At 38.4% G+C, this 25,312-nt stretch overlaps 3 protein-coding genes and 1 pseudogene across 3 annotated transcripts; 1 reads left to right on the top strand and 3 right to left on the bottom strand.

The window, feature by feature from the left end:
• Positions 1–947: 947 nt before the first annotated feature.
• LOC136240513 (DNA-directed RNA polymerase III subunit RPC2-like) lies at positions 948–10,661 on the bottom strand. The gene is made up of 4 exons (XM_066031508.1): positions 10,512–10,661; positions 8,288–10,454; positions 2,217–3,337; positions 948–1,165 (listed from the first exon to the last, which is right to left on the bottom strand). Exons 1-4 carry the CDS (start codon positions 10,544–10,546, stop codon positions 1,036–1,038), a joined length of 3,453 nt encoding a protein of 1,150 aa, XP_065887580.1. The 5' UTR covers positions 10,547–10,661; the 3' UTR covers positions 948–1,035.
• LOC136240537 (pterin-4-alpha-carbinolamine dehydratase-like) lies at positions 10,480–15,857 on the top strand. Its single transcript, XM_066031532.1, has 3 exons — positions 10,480–10,629; positions 10,808–11,020; positions 15,591–15,857. The coding sequence occupies exons 1-3, from the start codon at positions 10,594–10,596 to the stop codon at positions 15,690–15,692; spliced, it is 351 nt and encodes a 116-aa protein (XP_065887604.1). The 5' UTR covers positions 10,480–10,593; the 3' UTR covers positions 15,693–15,857.
• On the bottom strand, positions 10,826–12,101 carry LOC136240527 (ERI1 exoribonuclease 3 pseudogene; annotated as a pseudogene).
• Positions 15,858–18,242: 2,385 nt separating the features above from the next.
• LOC136240517 (uncharacterized) lies at positions 18,243–24,231 on the bottom strand. The gene is made up of 3 exons (XM_066031517.1): positions 23,808–24,231; positions 21,968–22,069; positions 18,243–19,036 (listed from the first exon to the last, which is right to left on the bottom strand). Exons 1-3 carry the CDS (start codon positions 24,151–24,153, stop codon positions 18,327–18,329), a joined length of 1,158 nt encoding a protein of 385 aa, XP_065887589.1. The 5' UTR covers positions 24,154–24,231; the 3' UTR covers positions 18,243–18,326.
• Between the last annotated feature and the right edge of the window lie 1,081 nt (positions 24,232–25,312).

Genomic DNA, 25,312 nt, shown 5'->3' with positions numbered 1-25,312 from the left:
GAGATTTTGAGTGTGCAATGGAGGTCATAGTCATGCATACTACTAGCTATTTATTGAACTGAAGTGATTTTTAGATTATGTGCTTCCATGTGATATGCAACTGTATGTGCTAAGCACACACAGCATGCCAAGCTAAGGGGGTCTGGGGGCATACTTCTCCAGAGAAATTTTTGAAAAGATAGACCATGCTCTGAAATGGCATCTGGAAAGCTATGCAAAGCCCCTTTCTCCTTTTTGTCAACATCAAGGGTAATTTTGTCCAATGGTCTTTGTTAACATCCTGGTAATTTTGTACTACAGTACCAATTAATTCATTTCTAATTTTACTTTTAAACTTTCAGTGAAAGCTTAGTTCTTTGAGATACAGAAGCCATTGGGATTGCTAATGCATGTATGACATTCATGATCAATTAGCCAATTGTAGTACCACGTAGATGACTCACTGAAACTTGTGATTTGAGGAAAATTAACACAGATGTAAATCATGTAATGGTTTAGAACAGTGGCTATATACTATACCAAACGCTCTATTAGAGTATTTTAACGACTGGTAATTCTATTAGAATATATTATGATGACTGCTCTATTAGAGTATCTTGGTCTTTTTACAAATTCAAGTAGCTGAAAAGTGGTCCAGCCAATGCCAGACCGTGAGCATCAATACAAATTCAAATACACCTAACTATTACATGGCTAACTCGAAAGCCTGATGTTTACAACTGACCTGCCCAAGTTGTGTGATGAGGTCACTGACACATGACACCTAAAAATCCTTCATACGATGTATGTACAATGGTACAGTGGACATTCTACCTCCTAAACAATAGCCACAAAACTTTGAGCCCAAGTTGGCCCAGGTCACGATAGTTCGCTGTACAACACAATTTCCACCAATCATTATAGGAACTGAACAATACAGCTCACATGATACTTGACTGTAAACACTCTTAATATAGATTGCTTTTATATTATTACAATAATCATGTACAATAATTGACCATTAAAAACAACTCCCACATCATATGAGGTTCATCACTACTCAATGTGTCGGTCCAGTAGTAGTTTAGGGACTATGTTCATTGCTTGTAGTTCTTGTATCAACAACTTGAAGGCATATGGGACCTTGATGGAGGACACTTCACGAGATGACTTGCAAAACTGGCACCTATAAAGATAGTACATTATCATACACATACAGTGGGACTTTCATTATCTGAACACCTGTGCACCTCGTCAGTACATTATTAAATGTGTTTTGGATGAGTAACGCTCATTAATTTGTATACATATCTCAACTGAATGCTCATATAGAACATACAGGTGATGACAAAACATGGTAATAAAATAGTCACTTCAGCTATTCTGAGAGTTTGGTTTATGGAGAATTTAGGTCTGTCGTATTCACACTAGTGACTACTAGCAAGGTTGCTCACATACGTTCACTATGGCTAAGGTTTACATGTACACTTATATGATATGGTGAGGATGATTTTGTTAGGGACTCTAGCTTCACTCATGAACAAATACAACACTTTCCTAAACAAGTATTGATAAAAGTTCTCAAGGAGTGAATCATTTCTGGGTACTCAAAAAAATTTAGCATGTAACTCGTTAACACACAAACAAATGTTGAGGCTTGTGCCGTAGTTATTTTAGCTTCATTTTCTACTTAATTGTCAAAAAGGTGGGTCTGTCAGGTCCAAACTAATTAAGTTGGTATGCAGGGCTTAACCTAGTTTCTATGTCATGTGTAGTTTCTAATTACATCCCTTAATTATTTTAGTGGCTAACCACAGCATCCAGTGGTTGTGTAGTAACAGACAACAGAGCAATTGTAACCTTTTCTGGTCAAGTGCGATGTGCAACTGGTTTATTGTCTCTGAAGAGAAGCTTAGCTACATTTTGCTGTGATCTTACTAAAACAGAGATCTGTAGGGCTGAAACAAATATTACCAAATTATACTCATTAGTGCTCAAATAGTAAAATTGGTACTCAATGCACACACCTTTCTTTGACATTGTAGCTAACCACAAACAGGCTTGTGTAGGTTTGACAAAAATGTAGTAATAAACAAATAATATTGTATCTATAATTTTACAAATCTATTTTTGCTAAAATAAAACTTTGGCTAAAATCGTGTCATAGCGCAACTCTCCAAGTACCCTTCCATCCTACTTGTATGGTATACAGATTACATTACAATGTAGACACTTACCATCCACAGTATCCAAGGAGACCACACTTGCTGCACACATCAATTTCAAACACGTCACTAGAAATCATCAGTCTCTCCAACAACAACATGCTGGCACCGTAGCCAATCAAACAGTCCCGTTCCATCTCCCCCAGTCGAAGTCCTCCTTCACGGGATCTCCCCTCAGTTGGTTGTCTTGTCAGAACTGCCCTGGGGCCCTTTGAACGAGCATGCATTTTGTCTAGCACCATGTGTTTCAGTTTCTGATAGTAAACAGGTCCAAAAAAGATGTATGAGAGAAGAGGTTGACCAGTAATTCCAGAGGTTAAACAATCTTTGCCAAGATAGTTAAAACCATGATGGACAAGGTCTTCACAGACATCTGCAGCCTTGCTGCCACCAAAGGCAGTCCCATAATGGAACTTGCCATCTAGTACACCGGCTTTTCCTGCCAAAAATTCAATCAGTTTTCCAACAGTCATACGAGAGGGAAAGCCGTGGGGATTCATGATAATATCAGGTGACATGCCAAGTTCATTGAAAGGTAAATCTTCTTGTTTCACAATTAGTCCACACACTCCTTTCTGTCCATGACGGCTGCTAAATTTGTCTCCTAATTCAGGACGCCGGGTGCTTCTCATTAGAACTTTGATAAGCATTGCATCATCTGCATTTGCTGAAACCATCACTTTCTCAACATAAGCATCAGTTGGACCCTTGTAAGTCACTGGTTGGTCTTTGAAATCTATTCCTGTCCCTGTCTTTGTTGATCGGATAGTTTGAGTAACTACGGGAACTGACTTGTTTACTAATACTTGTTTGTTTTGTACCCGTTCCCCTGGGCAACACAACCCATCATTGTCCAACACCTTGTGACGCCAAATAATGTCACCAGATTGGGCGTCTCTGCTTGGTCCCATGATGCGGTCATGTGTCTGGTTGGGATAACGTTTCATCGAGCATGTCTGCTTGCGGTAGACATGGCAACGACCAAAACCACGATCAAGTGAAGCCTTATTAACTATGATAGCATCCTCTATGTCATATCCACTGAAACTCATCACCGCGACAATGGCATTCTGCCCAGCTGGTAGCTTGTCAAATCCAATAAACTCAATCGTCTTTGTCTTTACCATCGGAGCCTACATGAATACAGAACATACGTATGTACAGTTATTGAGCATAACTATACATAACTATATAAGTGTTAATAGTAATATACATACAAATGCATTCTGAACAAAATATGATTGGATGTTCCATTTTGTAAAGCACTAAACCGTTAAAAAATTCTGTTGAGGCTGGCATTCAATCAAAACTAATTACATGAAATTTTTTACCACTGTAATATAGAGAAGCTGAATTATTTTGGTAGGCTGTCCAGCAGCCACGTCGTGTGAACTGCCTTCAGCCTTGCTCAAGTATTTTAAACCAAAAACAACTTAGGGGGGATACATGTACACTTGTCATCATCAGTGGAATGGAGTGATGGCTACCAAAGAGTGAGCAATTTCACGACTGCAAGTTGCATGGCAGCAATCTCTGGTCACTGCTCAAATAGTGATAACAACTACTGGTCTTTAATGGCACGAAAATGTTTTTGAATCCGCTGCTTGTTTGCTTAGCCTACATAAATTGAACTAGAGTATCAGTAGTATACGATTCAATGAAAAAATGAAATATTATTTGTTGATCAAAATTAACATGAAATTTTAAAATAGAAATTTTCCTTGTGAAGATTTTTCTTAGCCTATATTTCAAGAGAACACACATCAGATATTGATGGTTTTATAACACACACACACACACACACACACACACACACACACACACACACACACACACACACAAAGCAAAGCAAACAAAGCAAAGCCTCTGGCAGCCATGCGAAACATACGTAGCTATTGCTGCCCAGTGAACCAGCATTGGGATGCCTGTGCACCACTCAGGCACTTGAGTCTTGCGCAGGAAAATCCTCCTGGGGCAGGGCTAGTAACCCGCAGGAGGACTGTCCAGGTCTCATGGAGAGAGGTCGTGGAACCTAAAGTTCTGCAACGACCCCAACACCACTAAGCAAGACAAGGACAGTTGGGCATTTGCTTCCCCAGTTTACACCAGGCCACCAGATCCCCATTTAAATAGCTGGGTAGACTGGAGCAATGCGAGTAAAGTTTCTTGCTCAAGGAAACAACAACACTAAAGTGGCTCAACCGGGAATCAAACCTGGGACCTTTCGATTACCGATGCCCTAACCACTTGGCTATGCTGCCTCACACACACACACACACACACACACACACACACACACACACACACACACACACACACACACACACACACACACACACACACACACACACACATAAAACGTGTGCCAATTGACTGTCTAAAATAGTGGCAGCCACTTGTGTGGACAGGAAATTCTGATTGGTTAGTACAATGGACATCTTAGTTATCCAATCTCTGGCCCAGCTTGGAGGATCATCTACAATGTTATGAGTAGATTAATAATAACATTTAACTACTTTAATAGAGCAATCATTTACAGTGGAGCCTCAGACCCTTCCTGTAAAGGACACTGTACATTTAACCTCTCTATAAAGGACAATGTCCATAAATTCAACCTCTCTATAAAGGACACGGTACATTTAATCTCTCTATAAAGGACACTGTACATTTAATCTCTCTACAAAGGACACTGTACATTTAACCTCTCTATAAAGGACACTGTACATTTAACCTCTCTATAAAGGACACTGTACATTTAACCTCTCTATAAAGGACACTGTACATTTAACCTCTCTATAAAGGACACTGTACATTTAACCTCTCTATAAAGGACACTGTACATTTAACCTCTCTATAAAGTACACTGTACATTTAACCTCTCTATAAGGGACAATGTACATTTAACCTCTCTATAAAGGACACTGTACATTTAACCTCTCTATAAAGGGATAATGTACATTTAACCTCTCTATAAAGGACAATGTACATTTAACCTCTCTATAAAGGACACTGTACATTTAACCTCTCTATAAAGGACACTGTACATTTAACCTCTCTATAAAGGACAATGTACATTTAACCTCTCTATAAAGGACACTGTACATTTAACCTCTCTATAAAGGACACTGTACATTTAACCTCTCTATAAAGGACACTGTACATTTAACCTCTCTATAAAGGACATTGTACATTTAACCTCTCTATAAAGGACACTGTACATTTAACCTCTCTATAAAGGACACTGTACATTTAACCTCTCTATAAAGGACACTGTACATTTAACCTCTCTATAAAGGACATTGTACATTTAACCTCTCTATAAAGGACACTGTACATTTAACCTCTCTATAAAGGACACTACATTAACCTCTCTATAAAGACACTTTCTGAACATCCCATAGATCTCTACCAGTACAATTTTACCTCTGCAACTATAACAGCACAATTTTGTCTCAGTTCAAAAGTGTGTCTTATAAGTGCAACATTTGAATTGGAACCAAAAGCAATGAAAAGCTGCAGCTATACTAGTTGACAATTCAGTCACATACAACTCTAGAGGAACAGCCCGAGTAGCCAGTTCTTGCTGCTCACTGTCAAAGGGATACCCTTCAAGAAGAGAAGAGTGAGAGTAGAGATTAAAATCAGATAGTATAGCTACAAGTGTAGATGACCTCCCTTGTTTCATTGTTTCTATTTGTATGACCCCCACTTCAAATGCGTAAAATTTTGATTTGTTTAGGATATCATGTAGTACAAAGTGGCCGTTTTCATATATTTTCCACCAGTTACATCATACAGTATGGTAGTACTGTATATTAGGAATCATGGAGATTTGGGTTTTCCTAGCCCAGGGGCGGCGCAACCGGTCCTGTCGGTCCGGTTTTGGCCTTACCAATATTTGACAGAGCGGGCGGCGCAACCAGTCGGACTGTCCAGCTTGGTCTTACCCAAGCAAGAGCAGAACTTTACCACACAGCTGAACTATAATAAATCTGAATCGCTCACACAGCAGCTGTCGACGGTCCTGACTCCAGCCCCACTCGTTCCGAGTTTCGGCTCCCACAATCGATTTTGTGTATAGCCAATTGATTGTGGACTTGACACGTGCTGCCATGGCGATTGTTATTAGTTATTGTATATTAGTTTACTGTGTATTTTGTAACATAGACAGCAGAACTCAAGTGGTATTATACAATATTAATGACGTGAGCTACAATAATGGGTACATTCATGCTATACATTTAAAGCTATATTTCAGTCAGAAATGCCCCAAAATTCAATCTTCTGGCACTTAACTTTCAAAATTTTCCTGGGGGGGCATGCCCCCAGGCCCCCCTAGAAGGAGAGCATGCTTCGCACACTATAAGTGTTTACCCACAACACCTCCACCTTTTAATCTTCCACCAAATAAATGGCCTGACCAATTATTGATTGCTTGTGCCACCTCTGTGCCAAAACATTCACCCAAAAACCAGCTTCACAACTCCACTTGGCAGTATTGGTTAGGTATAACCAAGCCCAAAAGTGCCTTCAGTATGATCCTAAAGGCTTCCAATAAATTGTTACAAAATTAAAAAAAAAATTTATACAATGGATTTTCTACTGACTAACTGCCCAGGCAAGCATAACTCGATAACGGCTAAGGCTACGGGCTTGATTTTTTCCCTGTTCGACGTCGCTTCGTCCCGAGACGTGCCTTTTGGCATATCGCAGTACGTACAATGCACGCATCACAGACTTACCTTTGTCCTCCTTTGTGTCCCATTTCTTTTTGCTTACAGCCAAAGGTGTCCATTCGCGGTAGCGTGATGCATGGCTTCCCTACAGTACGTTTGTAAACGGGAATCGTCTGTATTTTCCGTGGTGAATGGACTGATTGCAGAGATGATTCTAACACTGTTCTTCGTTTGTAATGCTGTGTAACGGGCTGAACATAGCTGAAAGCGAAGTGTAATACAGCTGCAGCACTTACGAGGCAGTAATTGATAGTTGGGGGCACACGAATCGTCGTATTTCCGTGGTGACTGGATTGTTGCAGAGGGACCTCTTTTACTGTTTTTCGTCTGTGGCGCTGTGTAACGGGCTGAACATAGCTGAAATCGAAGCGTAATGGCCACTGTACTTTCGAAGCAGTTTGTGATAGCTGGGACGCGCGTTCAGACGAAACCATTAATTCTGGCGCCATCCTTTCTTTTGATGCAGTATGCGTGGGTTCACCAGTCATAATAATGTTACAAAAAAGTAAACAAACAAGTTAAAGGAAAAATTAGAAATTTTAATTTCGATTAGGGATCATAGGAAAAAACAAGGGAGGTTGCCTACACCTGTAGATATACTAGTGAACATTTAATCCCTAATTCAGTCTTGGTCTTGGGTATAGACTGGATTAGGGATTAAATGTTCACTAGTATATCTGGAGGTGTAGACAACCTCCCTTGTTTCCCTACTTTTTTTCTATGATCCCTTAAAATTTCTAATTTTTCCTTTAACTTGTGGCATTAAAAACAAAGAATAGTACAAGAAGCATTTGATTCACAGAAATTAAAGTGCCATGACATGTTATTGCCTACATGGTAGTGCAGAAAGAAATGGGACACAAATGAGGACAAAGCCAAGTCCATGATACATGCATTGTAGTTGCTACAGTTGGTGAAAGGCACATCTTGGAACGAAGCAACGTTGAACAGCAAAGAAATCTGCCTTATCCATAGTCGTTATAGTTATGCTTCTTAGCTGGAGGCATCAGGCAGTCATTCAACAGGTTCATTTAAACTAAGCATCTTGGCAGTATTGGTTAGGCACAACCAAGCCCATCAACACATTCAAACCAACTCCACAAGTTTCTATGATTTTTATTGAGTGAGTCTCACACTTGGCAGTAAGAAATGGCACGCACAAGCTTCCTGCATGTACGAACCATGAACAATTAAATGTCCTCATCTTTAGCAGTTTGAACCTGGAACCTTGCAATTACAAGGATAGTGCAATGTCTATACATACACTCAAGCACGCGCACATTCAAGCATGTACAAATGCACACACACACACACACACACACTACACTACACATTACACACACTTACTTGAGGATAACACAACAAGTATAATAAAGTATCAATCCTGTTTCGCTGGTTATAGGCAATTGATCCAATACTTTGCTTCCCCATAGCACATTGGTAGGTATTCCTTGGTGATTGGTTATGATGTGGATAAGCTATTAGTCCAGCACACACTCCCAATATGGTCAGTGGCTCTATCTCTAAGTGAGTAGTATTAGCACTGATTTCAGCTTCTGTTACAGCAATCAGCGAGGCATTCTCTTCGTTCACATCCAGGTACTCCACCAAGCCGAGGTGTAAGAAATCATCAAATGTGTATAAACCTTTAGATAGTCTGTCCATGTGTTCGTTTGTGACTTTTGATTGGTTGTTTTCTACAATGATGTAAGGTCGACATACTCTCCCACCATCAGATGAAATGGTAACGCAGCGCTGTTGGTGATTTGGACAAATGGAAACAAATTCATTCAATCGCCTCTTACGTCTGGCCAGTCTGAAAAGTCTCACCAAGCGATTATAATCCCTCACTATCCCCAGTATGTTCCCGTTGAGAAAGACGACGTACACATCTGGACGACCCAACTCTTCTCCGCTTAACAGATTGACGTCCTCAATGCCCAGGTTAAAAGCAAGCCTTTTGATTGGTTCTTCTTCCTGGTCTGTGGTGACGTGTGTCATCAGGGCAAGATTTTTTACTAATCCGCATGCTTCGCCCTCAGGCGTGTCAGAAGGGCACAACATGCCCCACTGTGATGGCTGCAAAGAACGTGGGCCACTAACTTTTCTGGTCTTCTCAAATTGGCTGGAGATACGTGTCATCATGCCTAGGGCAGAGATAAATGAGAGACGGGAAAGTACCTGGGTAACTCCTGCTCGTTCCATTCTGAATCGTTTCACAGTCCAGTTGCCAGTGGATATGGCGTTGGTAAGACCATTAGTGATCTGATCCTGCCTCATGTGCTTTGCAATGTCAAAAGGAGCTGCTCTCTGTTTTGGTATAGTCTGGTCAGCAATACGTCTCAACTCACTATTAAACTTCTTAAACAAATCTTCAAACAGCAGTGACAACAGTTGCCCTGCAAGTTCTAGTCTCTTGTTACCATAGTAATCACGATCATCAACAGGAGCAGCATTCTTCTGGGCTAATATAACACGATGCACCATTATTGCCAGATACAGTGCCTTCATCCTGAAATTGAATTTTTCTACTGGAACATGAGCTAATACTACGGTAGCTAAAGCATCTCTGGCCTCATCAATTTTTGTCCTGTGTTTTCCAAAAGTTCTGACTTGTTTTGTCCGGTTTCCAATATATTCAAGCGCCTGCATATGTGAATACACACCCTTGCCAACTGCTTCTTGAAGTGATGGTAAAAATGCTGATGCAATAAAATCTGAGCTTCCAATCATTTGAACTATTTCTTGGTCGGAGGTGATTCCCATTGCCTTGAAGGCTATTACTACTGGGATGTCTTCAGAAAATGAGTTGTGTTTTAAATAGAATTGTTTCTTCTTTGTGATAAGATTGGTGCGGCTTTTTCGTTCGTGGGTAGAACTAGTAACCTGGCAACCGATTTCCCCTTTAGGAGTCGTCTCAATAATCATTCTGTTCTTAGACAGCTGCTCTTGAATTAATATAACTTTCTCAACACCCCTGACAACAAAATAGCCCCCAGGATCTATTGGACACTCATTCAACTTGGCTAATTCTGCTTCTGTCTTTCCCGCCAAAACACATTTTGAACTTCTCAACATAATGGGCATCCGTCCAATCGGCAGTTCCTTGTGTATGACAAGTTTAGTGCCCCTGGTGTATTCAACGTCGGTGTAAATTGGTGCTGAATATGTTAAATCTCGAAGACGACACTCATGGGGATAAATCTTCTTGTAGACACCAAACGACTCCTCAATCTGAGGCTCAGCAACATAAATATTAAGGTATTTGAGATAAAAATTCGGATCTGCCTCACAAGTGACCTTTTCATTGGCTTTCATTATTTTCTTCAGCTCAACATTGATGAAGAAATTGAAGGAGTCAATATGTTGCTTTACCAGTCCCTTCACTTTGAGGAAAGCGGGTATTAGCCGCCATTTTTCCTCTACTGACTTTATTGGCTTACACGGGTCCTCTTCCATCAAGCATTCTGGCATCTCTTGCATCACATGCGCGTCTATCGTTTTATCTTGACCGCTAAAAGAAAGAATAACACAAAGAATATGTATTTAGTAGGTGTACAGTCTGTCTTACCTCCAGTAAGTAGCTTGCTTTACTGGCTTGTCCATTTAGCAGTGACTCGCAAAGGAGCGCAATATTTGAGCGCTAAAGAACCATGCTGTCGGTATCACGTGTGCTCTTAAGAAGAATGGTAAGTGTGAAATGTGGTTTGTATGTGTTGCTGCTTTAATTTTGCATCGAACTCTCTTTTCTCCAACGTGGTTGAAGGATAGGCTAACTATGGGCCAGACTCAGATTTGTACGTCGTTTTGTAGTGCACAGGTTTTATACCAACAAAGACCAGTCGTTATGCTGTCTGTTATTATTAGGCTACCAAAAAAATAAAACTGGAGCAGGCTGATAAGGACGAGAAACTGGCTCCATTGCTGGCGGCTGGCTGGAGCATGGTGGATGGTAGGGATGCTATCAAGAAGAACTACCAGTTTAATAACTTCAACGTGGCGTTTGGGTTCATGACCAGGGTAGCTATGAAAGCAGAACAGATGAACCATCACCCCGAGTGGTTTAATGTGTACAACAAGGTGAACATATGTGTTGTTTGGTGTAGAAACTGTGCATCCCACACCATACTGCTTTACGCCCGATGCATGCAACACTGTACTAGTATCACTTAGTACACATTAACCACCACCACTGAGCTAAGGTCAACTTTAAACTACATTAGTGAGGCATTTATAACCAACTGTATCAACTATACATATTTGAGGTAAACAAATTTTGGTTGAAGGTAACCAACCAGCTTAGACAGGTTCCACTGTACTTATGAACATATACATGTGTACTCTGCCATATTCATTATAGAAACACACCATCTCAGTAGAAGTGGTTATGATCATGTGTACAATGTAAAACCACTGTATGTATTTATTGGGTTATTTTGTTGCGGAGTTTTGGTCGTACTAATCCCCTGCCTAGTTCCATTGGTTCTTTGCTGGCTAGTGTTGTCAGTATTTTAGCTATGTTCTTGCTATCATCAATACCACTATGATGTCTGCCATCTAGCTTCAGTCCCAAATCTTTCAGCATCCCTGCCATACCATAAGCTTTCTTGCCTTCAATCCTTTCAAACAAGTCCTTTATGTTCACCCATCTTCTCAAGTAGTCTGCATATTCAATATGTTGATAATGACATTGAACGGGTAGACAGATATGGAGGTCCCAGTTTCCGCATGTTACGAAGCACGTTGTGACACCTTTGTCAAGTAGCTTCTCAGCCTTCATCCACTTGTCTAGCATATCCAGAACTTCTGGTAGTTTTGGTTGTCCATCCACCATTTCCTGTGTAATCCCTGTAATTTCTGTACAAACTGGGTTTAGTTTGGGGTGGATGGTTGGTTGAACATAAGTGTGGAAGATGGCCTCTGTTATGAAAGTTGTTGCATTCACTTTTAATACTGGGAACTCGATGATTTCCATAATGTCCGGTCCGCCGAGATGTTTGTTGTTAACTCCTTCAAAATCTAGTACTAAAAAGTAGTCAATTTTTTCTTGCAGAAGAACCGTATATTGTCTGTTTTGCTGGCCTCCTGACTGGCCTGATCCCTTTGGTGGTTTACTGCCTGCTCCTCTACCAGTAGCCATCTCTATTGGAGCTCTAACTGTTCCAAATATATAATTGTGGTACTAGGCTTTATTTTATATTGGGTGTTCACAGGATGTACTTCCTGTATTGCATGATATGATATCAGTTCTATTTAAGTGACATTTTCTCATGATGAGCTATTTTTAGATTTAATGCTACAATATATGCCTTATTTAGCAGAAAAATGCATTAGAGTATTTTACCCTAACAACTGTACTCAGCTATTTCAGTCTATCTAGTGTCCTATACTGTTCCATTTATGAATAGTACCTCAGAGTTGACAAGTTCCGCATTATGTGTGATGTATAGTGTTAGAAAGTGGAAATAAAATCAACATTAAATCTAATTGTGTGGGTTGATAAGTTAACAGCTTCCTTTCCACTAACCACTCTTTTAGTCAACACTAATAGAAGCCTGCTAATTACAGAAGCCTGCTAACTACATTAAGCAGTGATGTAGTATTGATTTAGTAAAAAGGTCATCAAGTTGAACAGCTTTGCAATGCAATGCAATAACACTCACACCTGTTTATCATTGAGACCTGTTGAGGCCACTTGTAGTTCACAAAATAAAACCATTATGACCACTCTGATAACTTATGAAAGTCACCCCTGTCAGTTTCTTGAGTATGGACCGTATCTATATCGATGTCATAACACAAAAATGTGGGGACTTTGGACAGAAGGGTGTTGGGAGAGGTGGTGCTTTACTATATGATAATGTTTACTCCAGCTGAGGCATACATACAAATGCATGCGAATTTATATCCATAGCAGAAATTAGGTATTTCATGGCCTGTAAACTTAGACATGTGTTTGTCTTCATTATCCAATAGTTCCATGTTGTGAATGCAGCAACAATGTTCATTTTTGCTGTTGCGTGATGAAGTCTCCATGCTATCACACCATTTTTTGTCAATAATGACATCACGTTTTGTCAACACAGATAAGGTCCACATAATGGCTGACAATCACACCTAGAGTCGATCATACTGATACATCAACTTTGAAAGAAAGCTGTTAACAACACTTACAACAATGCAACATAGCAACACTTACAACAAAGCATTTCCTGTCATGCAATAAAACTTTCTTTGTTGTCAGTGTTGCTATGTTCATATTGGTATGTTTTATGGTAGTCAGTTGTGTACTATTGCTACTACCCTACACCCACCTCTTGTGTTGAAGATTGGCATGTGTCATGTATAGGGCTCTATGGTATTGCCTAAAACCTTTATTCAGAATATTTTTATAATACTTTGAATGGATACTGTACAAATATATTGATCACAAAAGGTATTTTGCAAGTGGCAAGGCCAAAACATTTGTACTCAGTTACCCATTTTGTAACTGTACGCAGTTTATTTTGATGACACTACCTTCCAGTTCATTGTACGTATTTTACTACAAACTTAGGGCTGGGATGAATATTGAAATTTACCTTTAAAAATTTGCTAATGAATGTCTGAACATTCAAAGTTGCGGTGTTAGCTTTCAAGTTACAAGTTTTTTTGTATTTATGCACATCCTTCTTAAGTGTTATCTTTCTAATCCTATTTAATAAGTTTGTGAGCATTTGGAAAATGCATAGCAGCGGTACTGAATGACACGATTGATTGATTGCAAATGGGCGTGTTTGCCATACTGCAGTCATGCATAGGTAAACACCAAGTAATGGCTAAAAGGACGTTTCCATGTATTATATATCACTTTATTAGGTGTTTAACGCTACAACTATGGTGGCAAGCTAAATTGTGATGGTTTAAAAGTGGGTGTGGCACACAAAGATCGATCGCAAAGAAACGAACATTGATCACGCAAGATGAATAAGCAGCTGCAATAAAGATAATGACGTTTATTTGTAATTCTTTCGTAGTAGACTATGAGTGCATTACGAAGCTTCGAAGGATACTTAATTTTAACCTTTGAACCCTGAAAATTTTCGAAGCTTCATCCCAGCCCTACATTAACTACTACGATATAATGGATATTTTCGATATTTTGGTCTCACGGTTTGGTATTGGACCTTGGTATGGTATGACTAAATATAGATTAATACCTCGGCATGACTAAATATAGATTAATACCTCGGCATGACTAAATATAGATTAATACCTCGGCATGACTAAATATAGATTAATACCTCGGCATGACTAAATATAGATTAATACCTCGGCATGACTAAATATAGATTAATACCTCGGTATGAGTTAATATAGATTAATACCTCGGTATGACTTAATATAGATTAATACCTCGGTATGAGTTAATATAGATTAATACCTCGGTATGACTTAATATAGATTAATACCTCGGTATGACTTAATATAGATTAATACCTCGGTATGACTGAATATAGATTAATACCTCGGTATGAGTTAATATAGATTAATACCTCGGTATGACTTAATATAGATTAATACCTCGGTATGACTTAATATAGATTAATACCTCGGTATGACTTAATATAGATTAATACCTCGGTATGACTTAATATAGATTAATACCTCGGTATGACTTAATATAGATTAATACCTCGGTATGAGTTAATATAGATTAATACCTCGGTATGACTGAATATAGATTAATACCTCGGTATGACTTAATATAGATTAATACCTCGGTATGACTTAATATAGATTAATACCTCGGTATGAGTTAATATAGATTAATACCTCGGTATGACTTAATATAGATTAATACCTCGGTATGACTGAATATAGATTAATACCTCGGTATGACTTAATATAGATTAATACCTCGGTATGACTTAATATAGATTAATACCTCGGTATGACTTAATATAGATTAATACCTCGGTATGACTTAATATAGATTAATACCTTGGCATGACGAAAAATAGGTATATTGCAGGGCCCTAGTCATGTATCAAAGTTGTAGTGAAATATCTTTTTTTGTGGGTGAAAGATTATGTGATGCTGTTGTACATGTTTGCTACTGAGGTATGGAATAAAACATGTTAAACTCTTGTAGTATGTAGAAACCTAACAAAGGGACAATCTCTAAGGTATGGCAGGCTTCATATTACATATGAACGATATCCACAATGATGAAATGTGAGTATCATAATTAACAACATGGTCATATTAGTGTGTGCACTTGAGAGAATATGCTGCATAGAAAGCTAGCTAATGGAACATTCTTAGTATTTTTTATACGTGGACCAGAAGATAATAAAGGTGGAGAGAGTTGTAAACATATTGTGGCAATGTAGAATCGGACCACTGAATGAAACTAAACCATACACAGACATGCCTCAACTTTGGGTTTATTAATGTTGTTGTAGCAAAGCACTACCTCGTCCAATACCTCCCTGTCCCCGTACTGTAAGGTGGCCATAAAATTTTGTGGTATCAAGTAACTTCCATTGGGTGACCATTGATGTACCAAAATGGGTTGCTTATTTTATTAGAGTCATAATAGTTTTGGTGGGAATTTGTTATGCAATACATCACAAATCTGTTATCGTGCTATTCTCACCATTTCCAGGTTGAGGTGACACTCAGCACACATGACTGTGGAGGACTGTCGGTTAAAGATGTTACCATGGCAACTTTTATGGACACAATAAGTGATGGCAAGACATCATGACTTCCTGTCATGTCACCATGGCAACCGAATTAGTCTGCTGTATGTTGTTATAGTTTTGGTAACAATTGAGCTATGACAGTACAGTATAGGTATTGGATCAATATTTTATTTGTTTTCTCTGTTTGCTATAATAGAGTAATTTATTGTTGTTTGAACATTATTGGATACTCAAAGAACAGCATATTTTATAGGTGATCCGGCAATTTTTCAGTTCTTTGACCTTTTAAGTGGATTTGTGTATATACATACTTGTGCTATTTGCATGTCCCCATTTCTTCTCCAGGCATGGCTATGCTGCCTATAGAGCTATGAAACTGGACAGAATATCATAACTGGTAACTGAGCAAAATTTAACTGTCGGTTATCTAGTTAACTGAATTGAATGACATTTTCTGCAATTTTCATGCTGCACTCAACTTGTAAGCTATATACCCTTAAAATTTGTAGTGTAGTTTGTCAGATTGTCTTTATAGTGGTCAAAGTAATAGGCAACAAGTGATTATACTTATATCAGAATCCTACTACAAGTGTGATATCAATGTTATAGTACAAGAATAGTATGCATTTTCAGTGAATATATTAGAGATCGGTTATGCAAAAAATAACTGACAACTGGAAAAACTGGCTGTTTATTCAGTTTACCCAGTAAGGTTTCACAGCACTAGCGGCCTACACACATGTGCCCAAATTTTATTGGGAAATTCTAACTGAAAAGTCGAGATACTCTAATAGATCAGTCAATCAGTTGCTGGGAAGGTTACTGGTTGCACAAAGTTCACATAGACAATATAATTATACAGCTGTAGCATATTATACACATGACAATGTTTCAGTTGTAATTACATTTTCTCTTAAACTTATATACTAGAACATTGTGTACAGCAATTATTTGGAGTATAGCTATTATGTGCACATTTCTATAGACTTGCAGTAACCTCTGCCCCAGTGTACAAATCACACACTCGTTAAAAAAATGTTTGTATATTTCTTACAGCTTTGTTCGTTGCTCTACCCAGTCAATCCAAGCCTTAAGACATTCATCACCAACTTTGACACGAGTATCTACTGCGTGATAAATAGTGTCATCGACTACATTGTCTCTGATGTGCATTTTAGTAAGCTCATTCAAATATTTATATCCCATAGTTACAATATCTTTTCTTGCAGATATCCAGTTCTTGGCATTCTGAGCTCCTATACCAGTAAGACTGCAAGCTGCTTGAGATGCAGCCATCCTTCCTGCATCCTTGGAATAGAGTACTTGTTTAACGTCTTCGTGATGTTTCTCTAGCTTGTTCAAACAATGCGACCATAATTCCTTTTCTTTGATCATGTCGATGTCTTCAGTACACTCTGTGATGTCTTCAATGATTTTTGTGAGGGTCCTTTCTACTGTTGTTAGTTGTGAATAATTGTTTCTTTTCTTTGTCCTGAAATTGTCAACGTACAATTGCAGCAAATGTAATATTGCTGTACTGAAAGAGTCAGTGGTTTTCTTCACCAACTCTGTTGCTTCCATTAGACCAATCTGATTATCCATCAAAGTTTCGTGAGAGTCAGTTGCGGTGTCTACGCTGGTCTGGGTGAAAAGCTTCAACCTTTTTGCTGCAGTTTCATTCTCTGGCTCAACTACATCAGGCACTAAGCTGTGCATGTCTAGTGCAATTCCACTGGGAACTGCACGAGCAATACTTGCTGCCGACGCTGCACAAACGTTTTGGCGGGAGGGGCTATAGGTCAATTCAGTACGGTGCGTATCCTGCCATTCGTGGACGTCTCGTTTCAGTTGGTTGGCCAGCTTACTCGCCAAGTACTCATGCGCCGTCCCTGCTGTGCTTTCTCCCAAACAACAGATCAACTCGTCCCACCACCCGCGCTTCTTGCGCGGTAGAATGTCAATAATGTAGTCGATTTTCTTGTTTATCGAGTTGTTCTCGTTGCACAGAAAATACTCGTCTTCTTTTGTCAAAAGGTGTTTAGCGTTCAAACAAGGGTATAATTCCGTCACGTTTAGCTGCTTTCTTAGCGCTATGTGGCATGTTTTGAGCGCCTTTTCTTGCAGTGTCTCATAAGTCGTTTCCATACAATGATGATTGATTATCACGACACTCCAGAATCATATAACAGGTTTATTGTTTCACCAAGTGGGTGTGACCATAGTATATTGTTACAACAAAAACCACTAGTTTTAAAAATGGTGTGAAAATTCTGAGGTGAACGCCCCCGACCAGGGGCGCGCCTCAATATTGATTGTCACTCTGTAATTGTATTGTTAGTTACTTTGTTGTTCTTGTACTCCTCTTGTTGTTGGTACTGGACTACTGGTGTTGTTTACTAACTTTAAAACTGTATGGCGTAAACACAGTAAGGGCCTGAAGGGAACAAACACCAACAGCCTTGTACATTATACATACAGCTGTTTACTTAGGTGCAGTATTGAATATAGCATGTATGTTGGGTTGAAACAGTTTTTTGAAGTGATACAGTCACTCGATAACTAATTTGGAATCATAGATAACATACTTCAGCCATGCTGTTATTATATGCTGGAATAAATACAGGAAAGGTATTATAATAATAATTCAATACAAGTACAACTGCTACAGGTACTGGACAGTAGTCATGCATCACTAGCTATTCTCTATCTTTAGTTGATATCTTTATAACTGGTCCCACTTCAGGTTTGGAGGAGTCAGCCTTAGAGTTATGCCCAAACTCCAACATGTCTACCCCAACCTTCTTCAACTGGTACACTCTCTGACTCATACACCCGAGAGCATCAGGTACAACGTCCTTCGGTAATTGCCAAACTATTTCATCACCAACTTTACTGATGTACCTACAGTGTAGCTGGCAAGCGTTGAGTTCCATTGAGCTCAGTAATACTTTCTTGTGTTCGTATAATTCTTCCAGTGTTGTTGGGGAATCATCTGGTGAGAAGAATTTCTCTGTCATAGAACGAAAACCTTTGCAGACCATCTTCAGTGAAGTGAACGAGATGTTCTCTATGATTACAACGTTTGCCCAACGTGTGCGGTACCCCTCAAGAATTTTAATGGAACGTTGTGATTTGAGGGCCTTGACTGATTCTTCCAGAAAGCTCATATCAAACCAACTCCACAAGATCTCCAGGTTACTTAGCAACACATGTATTGATACAGCTTCCTGAATGATGTCACTGACATTGCCGGGGACTTTACCATTGGCTGAAGTGGCGACGTGAAGTAACACACTTTTGACAAAATCAAGAATATACTCCTCTTCAAGAAACACCTCAATTTGGTTGATAATCCTGGAGTAGTCTTCTTGGACATAGTTTGGTGTAACCTTCCTTGATGGAGCAACTGTAGGGAAATGTATTATCACATAATTTCCACACATGGAGTAAAATGTACAGCTCATTATAAAGTTTGTTTCACTATGGTTTGTGTCTCTGTGTACATGTATGGTTTTATAAAAATTAATGTTCATGAACTGTGCAATATACCAATGACTCTAATTGATGCGTATAATTTTCCTTTTTCCCATCAACCATCAAATTATGGAACCAACTCCCTGCTGATGTAACTAATTCCTCTACCCCTAATGAGTTTGGTAATGACTTAAGTAACTTTTATGATCACACCTGTGCATTATAATCTTCTGATTGCTGCACAGTAATAATTTATTATTATTATTAATATACTGAATTTATTATTATTATTATTATTAATATACTTGGTAACAAGTTGATGTTGAGCTATACAGTGGTCTGAACTCACCGGGCACTGGGAGCTTTCAGAAAGTTTGGACAATAGAAGCCCATTCATTTTGTTCAATTATTCTAATAGAACATACACTTTAGACAAAATATTCTAATAGAACAGTCACATCCACAGTTCGGAAAATTCGGATAACCAATGACCGGATAATCAAGGGACTACTGTATACTTCTTAATCTACTAAGTAGGCATCAAAAGCTGGTATTAACCATTTTAACCAAAAGGTTTTTACTTCATACAGAACTGTAATTTCATATTTTTGTAATTAGTGAATTATGATGTAATCCTCTAATTAGATTACTATGCACAAGCGCAAACCATGCAGATCCATTATGCCAGAATTACTTGAGAATAATATAGGTAGTGGAAAGAATTTCTGGAATAATAGGATGAGCTCTAGGAAAAATTGGCACAAATTTACAATGTAGTGTAATGGAAAAATCTCTCAGGATATACCACAGAAACAGTGCAAGCATAAAAACAGTTGAAAAGATTGAGATACTCTAATAGAACAGTCACTTACTCTAATAAAGCAGTTGACTTTAAATCAGCAGTTACTTACTTGATAATAATTATTAGGCTTAAGTTTAGCACAAATTTCAGGAATACTTTTTATAAAAAAATTGTCAAAAAGAATAATTGGAATTTCAAAAAAGCATAATAGATTCCTATGACAAAGTTACAAAAAACAGAAAGTTTAGGAAAAAGTCAGTCTGCTATTGCAATTTGAGCTTAGATTCACAAATTTCACTTTGCACACACAACCATCTATATGGCAAATAGGTACAGTTGACCCTCTGATATCTAAACTCCAATATGTCTCAGGTAATGGTGAAGGTGTTCAGATAAGTCATTAATATACAATACTTTGTTGAAATACTCTAATAGAACATACAATTGTACCCTAAAATACTCTTAATAGAACAGTCATTCCAAAATGAGTGTACGGATAAATGAAGGTTGGATAACTGAGGTCTGTTGTATGTACATACACACACATTTTTATAAAACAATTTCAGTAAACCAGGAACTCGCCCACAGCTGGCCATCTCCATTTCATATGCTGGATGTGTCTACATATCCGTGTGGTGATCCGTGTGTATGCTGCAGTGCAGAAGAACAGCTAGTCTGAGCACTGGAGTTTAAAACTAATCAATCATGTGTAAAGTTGCACAAGTGGGAATCTCAACTACCTGTGAACTTTTAAGGGAACTTCTTTAGGTCCTATATGTGACTATGTCTGGGAAAATCTGCCTATTTAAATGCATTGAGAAATGCACTGGTTTTAAGTGTTGTTACTCAACAATAGTTAATTTCACACATTTTACACCAATCCCTTACCAGGTGTCAACAGTTAAGTTTCTTGCCATTTTTGGTAGTTTTTAACTCGAGGTTAACCTGTTTCAGGTGAGCTCTAATGAGGTGGAGGGTGCAAAATAAGAGAGGAATGCGTTGGGATGAACTAGGCCAAGTTATGGGACATTCAGGTGTTAAAATGAAAGGAAACTTATAGTATAGATCTTTATTCAACACTATGGAGCTGTACAGCCACATACAGCCATCCTCAGGCTGGCCAGAGCTCCATTGAGGACCCAGACTGCTTGTACAGGTTGCCGGGCTTTAGAAAAGCAGCCAGCAAAGCAGACCACTCAAGCCTGGCTGATACTGACAGTGAAATTTGATAGTGCATTCATGTAGCTTTGTGTTCGTGGTGAAAAAATCAAACCTGCTGTCATGAGTGACAAGACTGGTGTTCTAAAACCCAGTCGTATAAATGTTCAATCGACAAGTACTCTAACAGAGAAATACACTTAATCTTTATTTCAATAGACATTCGAACAGGACTCATGTTCTGTACTCTACTTTCTATCTCTTTGTAGTGTCTTGTAATACATTCCAACAATAATATCATCAAAAATTGTTACTAAGATTCCTCCGTCAACTTTGTAAGCTACTACTGTTATGCATAGCAACACGTGATTCTATACTTTGACTAGACTGTGTGGTCGATGTACAGTATCGGATGTGCAGTATCGGATGTGCAGTATCGGATGTGTTATACCGTAGGCCAGTCGGTAGTTGGGTACCTGTCTTTAACTACTGGGAAGCGGGACTAAAGAGGTTATTGCTTATTCAAGATTTCTCACTGTTGATCTAAAGTGCTCAGAAGCTAATGATGGATCAACTTAGCCTATTGGACTTCTTTTTCACTCTTTTGTCTTCTCTACTTGCACACACTGACTCTATTATTCATGCAGTAATACCTTAATCTAATAAGCTGCAAAAACAGCAGTGTAGTAGCTAGCTATGCACTTTTAAAGTCTTTTAAAAAGCAAATGTGTAATAAAGAGTCCACAGAGATGGGCTCACATTTCTTGCTAAATAGTTTGTATGGGGACAGCCAGACCTTGTGCCTGGGTAATCCAGAAAGTTAGCTACCCCCCTATGATTAAATACTCAAAAGTTAATCACTACAAAACTGTTTACTATAACAGTTACCCTTGAATAACTGACCTAGTTCTGAGTATGGTAGAGTGGAATCAGTTGGGCTGCCAATCTTGAAGATGAACGACTCTGCCTTCTTGAATGTTCCACGCCTTTCTTCCTCTATGACACCTACATGGATGATTAGCTATGTTTTGAAACTTAGTTGACATGGTCACTATAATGAGGTGGTCTTATTAATGAGGTCATGAAGTACACCTTAGCTATGTTTGGGACCTACTTGACATGGTCACTATAATGAGGTGGTCTTATTAATGAGGTCATGAAGTACCGTATAGCATAAATATTTCGAGGGTAAAAATTTTCGCTGATTTCGTGGCTCATCAGCGAAAATTTTAATCTTGAAATATTTATACCTTCATATAGTCTAATACATTTCGGGAGTGTTTGCAAATCCGCGAAAATTTTATTTTTAGCAAAATTGCTCAACCTCGAAAAATTTGCCCCTCAAAATATTTAGGCTATACGGTACACCTTAGCTATGTTTGGAATGCACTTGACATGGTCACTATAATGAGGTGGTCTTATTAATGAGGTCATGAAGTACACCTAAGTTATGTTTGGGATGCACTTGACATGGTCACTATAATGAGGTGGTCTAACAAATTTGCACACATAGTGACTGGTCTGGAATCTCACTGTTTGTTCATTCATTTTAGTATCAGATGTCACTCCAATCACACTTTGGTGGTCGAGGTGTGCGTGGCCAGACTGTATTTTCTTTGTGATCGAAAAAAAATATAGAGATGTACCGATTCAACATTTCTGAACTATTCTGATTTCGATCTGATCTAACAAATTTATTATATTGTACCAATCTGACATCATATACCATCATGTTGTTCATGTATAGTCTATTATAACGTTTTACTACTACAGGTAGCTCATAGAATTTTACTCAATGTCTCAAACTCTTATTAAGCAATTGTAAGTTGAATATTGGCCAAAATATTGTTACAAGAGCCAGTGCAAACTGTGGTATGGCCTTAATTACACAACACAGACAATAAGAATACTCTGTGTTGTAAGCTGATGTAACACAGTATCCACGTGTCTTACTTCATATAGTGTAGCACTATTCATTGCTTCCTAGAAGGTTGGTAAGTTCAAGTTTCACTGCATGAATAGTACAGTAAATGTGTAACTGTATGGCTTCTCATAACGTAACCAACTGAAAACTTTCTTTGGTCTATTCCCATGAGATGAAGAAGAGAAATGATAGAGTAAGCTCAGTATCCTTGAAGACATGGAATTTAACTTAGTTATCAGAAAGATTGGAATCAAATTGGTGTTTATACACAAAAATTTGTACTTCCGATTTGTTCAAATCGTTCAGATCGGCTGCCGATCCGACACTAGATCGGTACATCTCAAGAAAAAATGATCTGGTCTAATTCAAATCCCTCTCATCTTCATACTACCCTGTCTAATTGGGTAGAGTTTACCAAACAAACGTGAAGCGCTTTTGAACAGTAGCCGCTTGCATCACAAGATTCTGATTAATGTCTAAAGCTGCTTTGGAGTCTACCAATAATTGAATTGTATTAGACTTAGGTCTTTGGATATATTGTTATGCTATGGTAGTTTTATCACAACAGAATTTAAGCCCACATCAAGGGGCCATTAATATTGCATACTTGTGAGATGTGTCTAGACGATTATGGGATTCAAACAAGACCATAACCTTTTGTCTCCATACCCAAAAAGGCAGTCTGACCATGTGAGACACCAGGTAAAAGGTGGTGTCGATAAAACATTCGTAAGCACCTGTGTCTTACAATGCATAAGCAACACTCCTTAATTTTACACACAAAATTAATACAGAATTTCCACTGCACAAGCAACTCACTTTCAAACATATCCGTCGCGAGGGTAGCTAGCAGTTTTCCGTATTTGCCTTCCTTACACTGTGTTAGGAATGTGAGTGTGTTGGTATCATCTTTCTTCATAAGCGCCTCCAAAAATTTACGTCCTCTTTCTGACCCATTGCAGTGTTCTATAGCGTCTCGCTCGTATTCGCTTATTATCCCAGCATTGGCAAGCTCTCTATACATCATCTTCGAGCCTTCTAAGTTCTTGTCCATTATATGAAATTGTCTGTGAAGGAGCGATCTTCTCACATCGACATACTTCCACCGTTCTTCAGGAGGACGCTTAATTCCTGTCGTTATTAACGTGAGATAGTCGTCTTCCATTCTCACCGCTTTATACAAAACGCGGGACAAAACGTTTGTAAGCAATTTTAGAAGCGTCCACTATTCACAGCGCCTGCGCGATACATTAGACACATTACCCATGCATTACCAGTGTTACGGTCACTCCAAAATTAATGTTCATGTGATCACATAATGGATAACTAAACAATTCACATACTAAATAGTATTGTATCAATACTGGTGATGTCTTCTTCTTTAGATCCTCACACTAAGGATTTCTTTAGTTATTTTAGTGAATTGCTTGTCAATGTGTCTTGCTGCTGTTAAAGTCTTGGTAATTTCTAATAGCTATCAATTTTACCACATCATGTAGAAGTCGTTGGTTAATTACTTGGCACCAATTCATTCTGTGTGATATCATAGATAACATACGCGTATATTATCTATGGCATATTACAGGGGCGGATATGGGGGGGTGTCAAAGGGGGCTCTTGACCCCCCTCCAAAATTTTTTAGTATATATATATACTAAGATTGAGATACTCTAATAGAGAAGTCACTCTAATAAAGCAGTCACAGTATTAGAGCAGTGTGTAGCAAGGATTTTTATGTACTTTATCAGTGATAAATGCCTATAGTTGGTGAGGTGGGTAGCTATTTTCAGTTGGCTGTGACCTTTTTTTTTGTTTTTGGCCTCACCTTACCAAACCAGACAGTAGTGTCTCAGAGTTCATTTTGACCACCCCTTTCCATAAGTCTGGATCCGCCCCTGCCATGTTATGTAGACTAGTTGTGATGTTGTGATTCCCCATTAATTAACATGATATAATTATCATTTATAGTTCTTCACAATAACACATGATCAATATTAATCATATAGCTGGTTACACACAATATTTGTAGTATGTATGTACATCAAACTCAGATCAATCTGACAATATAATGTAATACAAGTGATCACATGATCAATATTAATCATATAGCTGGTTACACACAATATTTGTAGTATGTATGTACATCAAACTCAGATCAATCTGACAATATAATGTAATACAAGTGATCACATGATCAATATTAATCATATAGCTGGTTACACATAATATTTGTAGTATGTATGTACATCAAACTCAGATCAATCAGATAATATAATGTAACACAAGTGATCACATGATCAACACTAGGGACTAGTCCATGTTGT

The sequence above is a fragment of the Dysidea avara genome, chromosome 1, assembly GCF_963678975.1.
Source record: "Dysidea avara chromosome 1, odDysAvar1.4, whole genome shotgun sequence".
In the NCBI taxonomy this organism is placed as follows: Eukaryota; Metazoa; Porifera; class Demospongiae; order Dictyoceratida; family Dysideidae; genus Dysidea; species Dysidea avara.
This window is presented reverse-complemented; position numbering and strand designations above follow the sequence as displayed.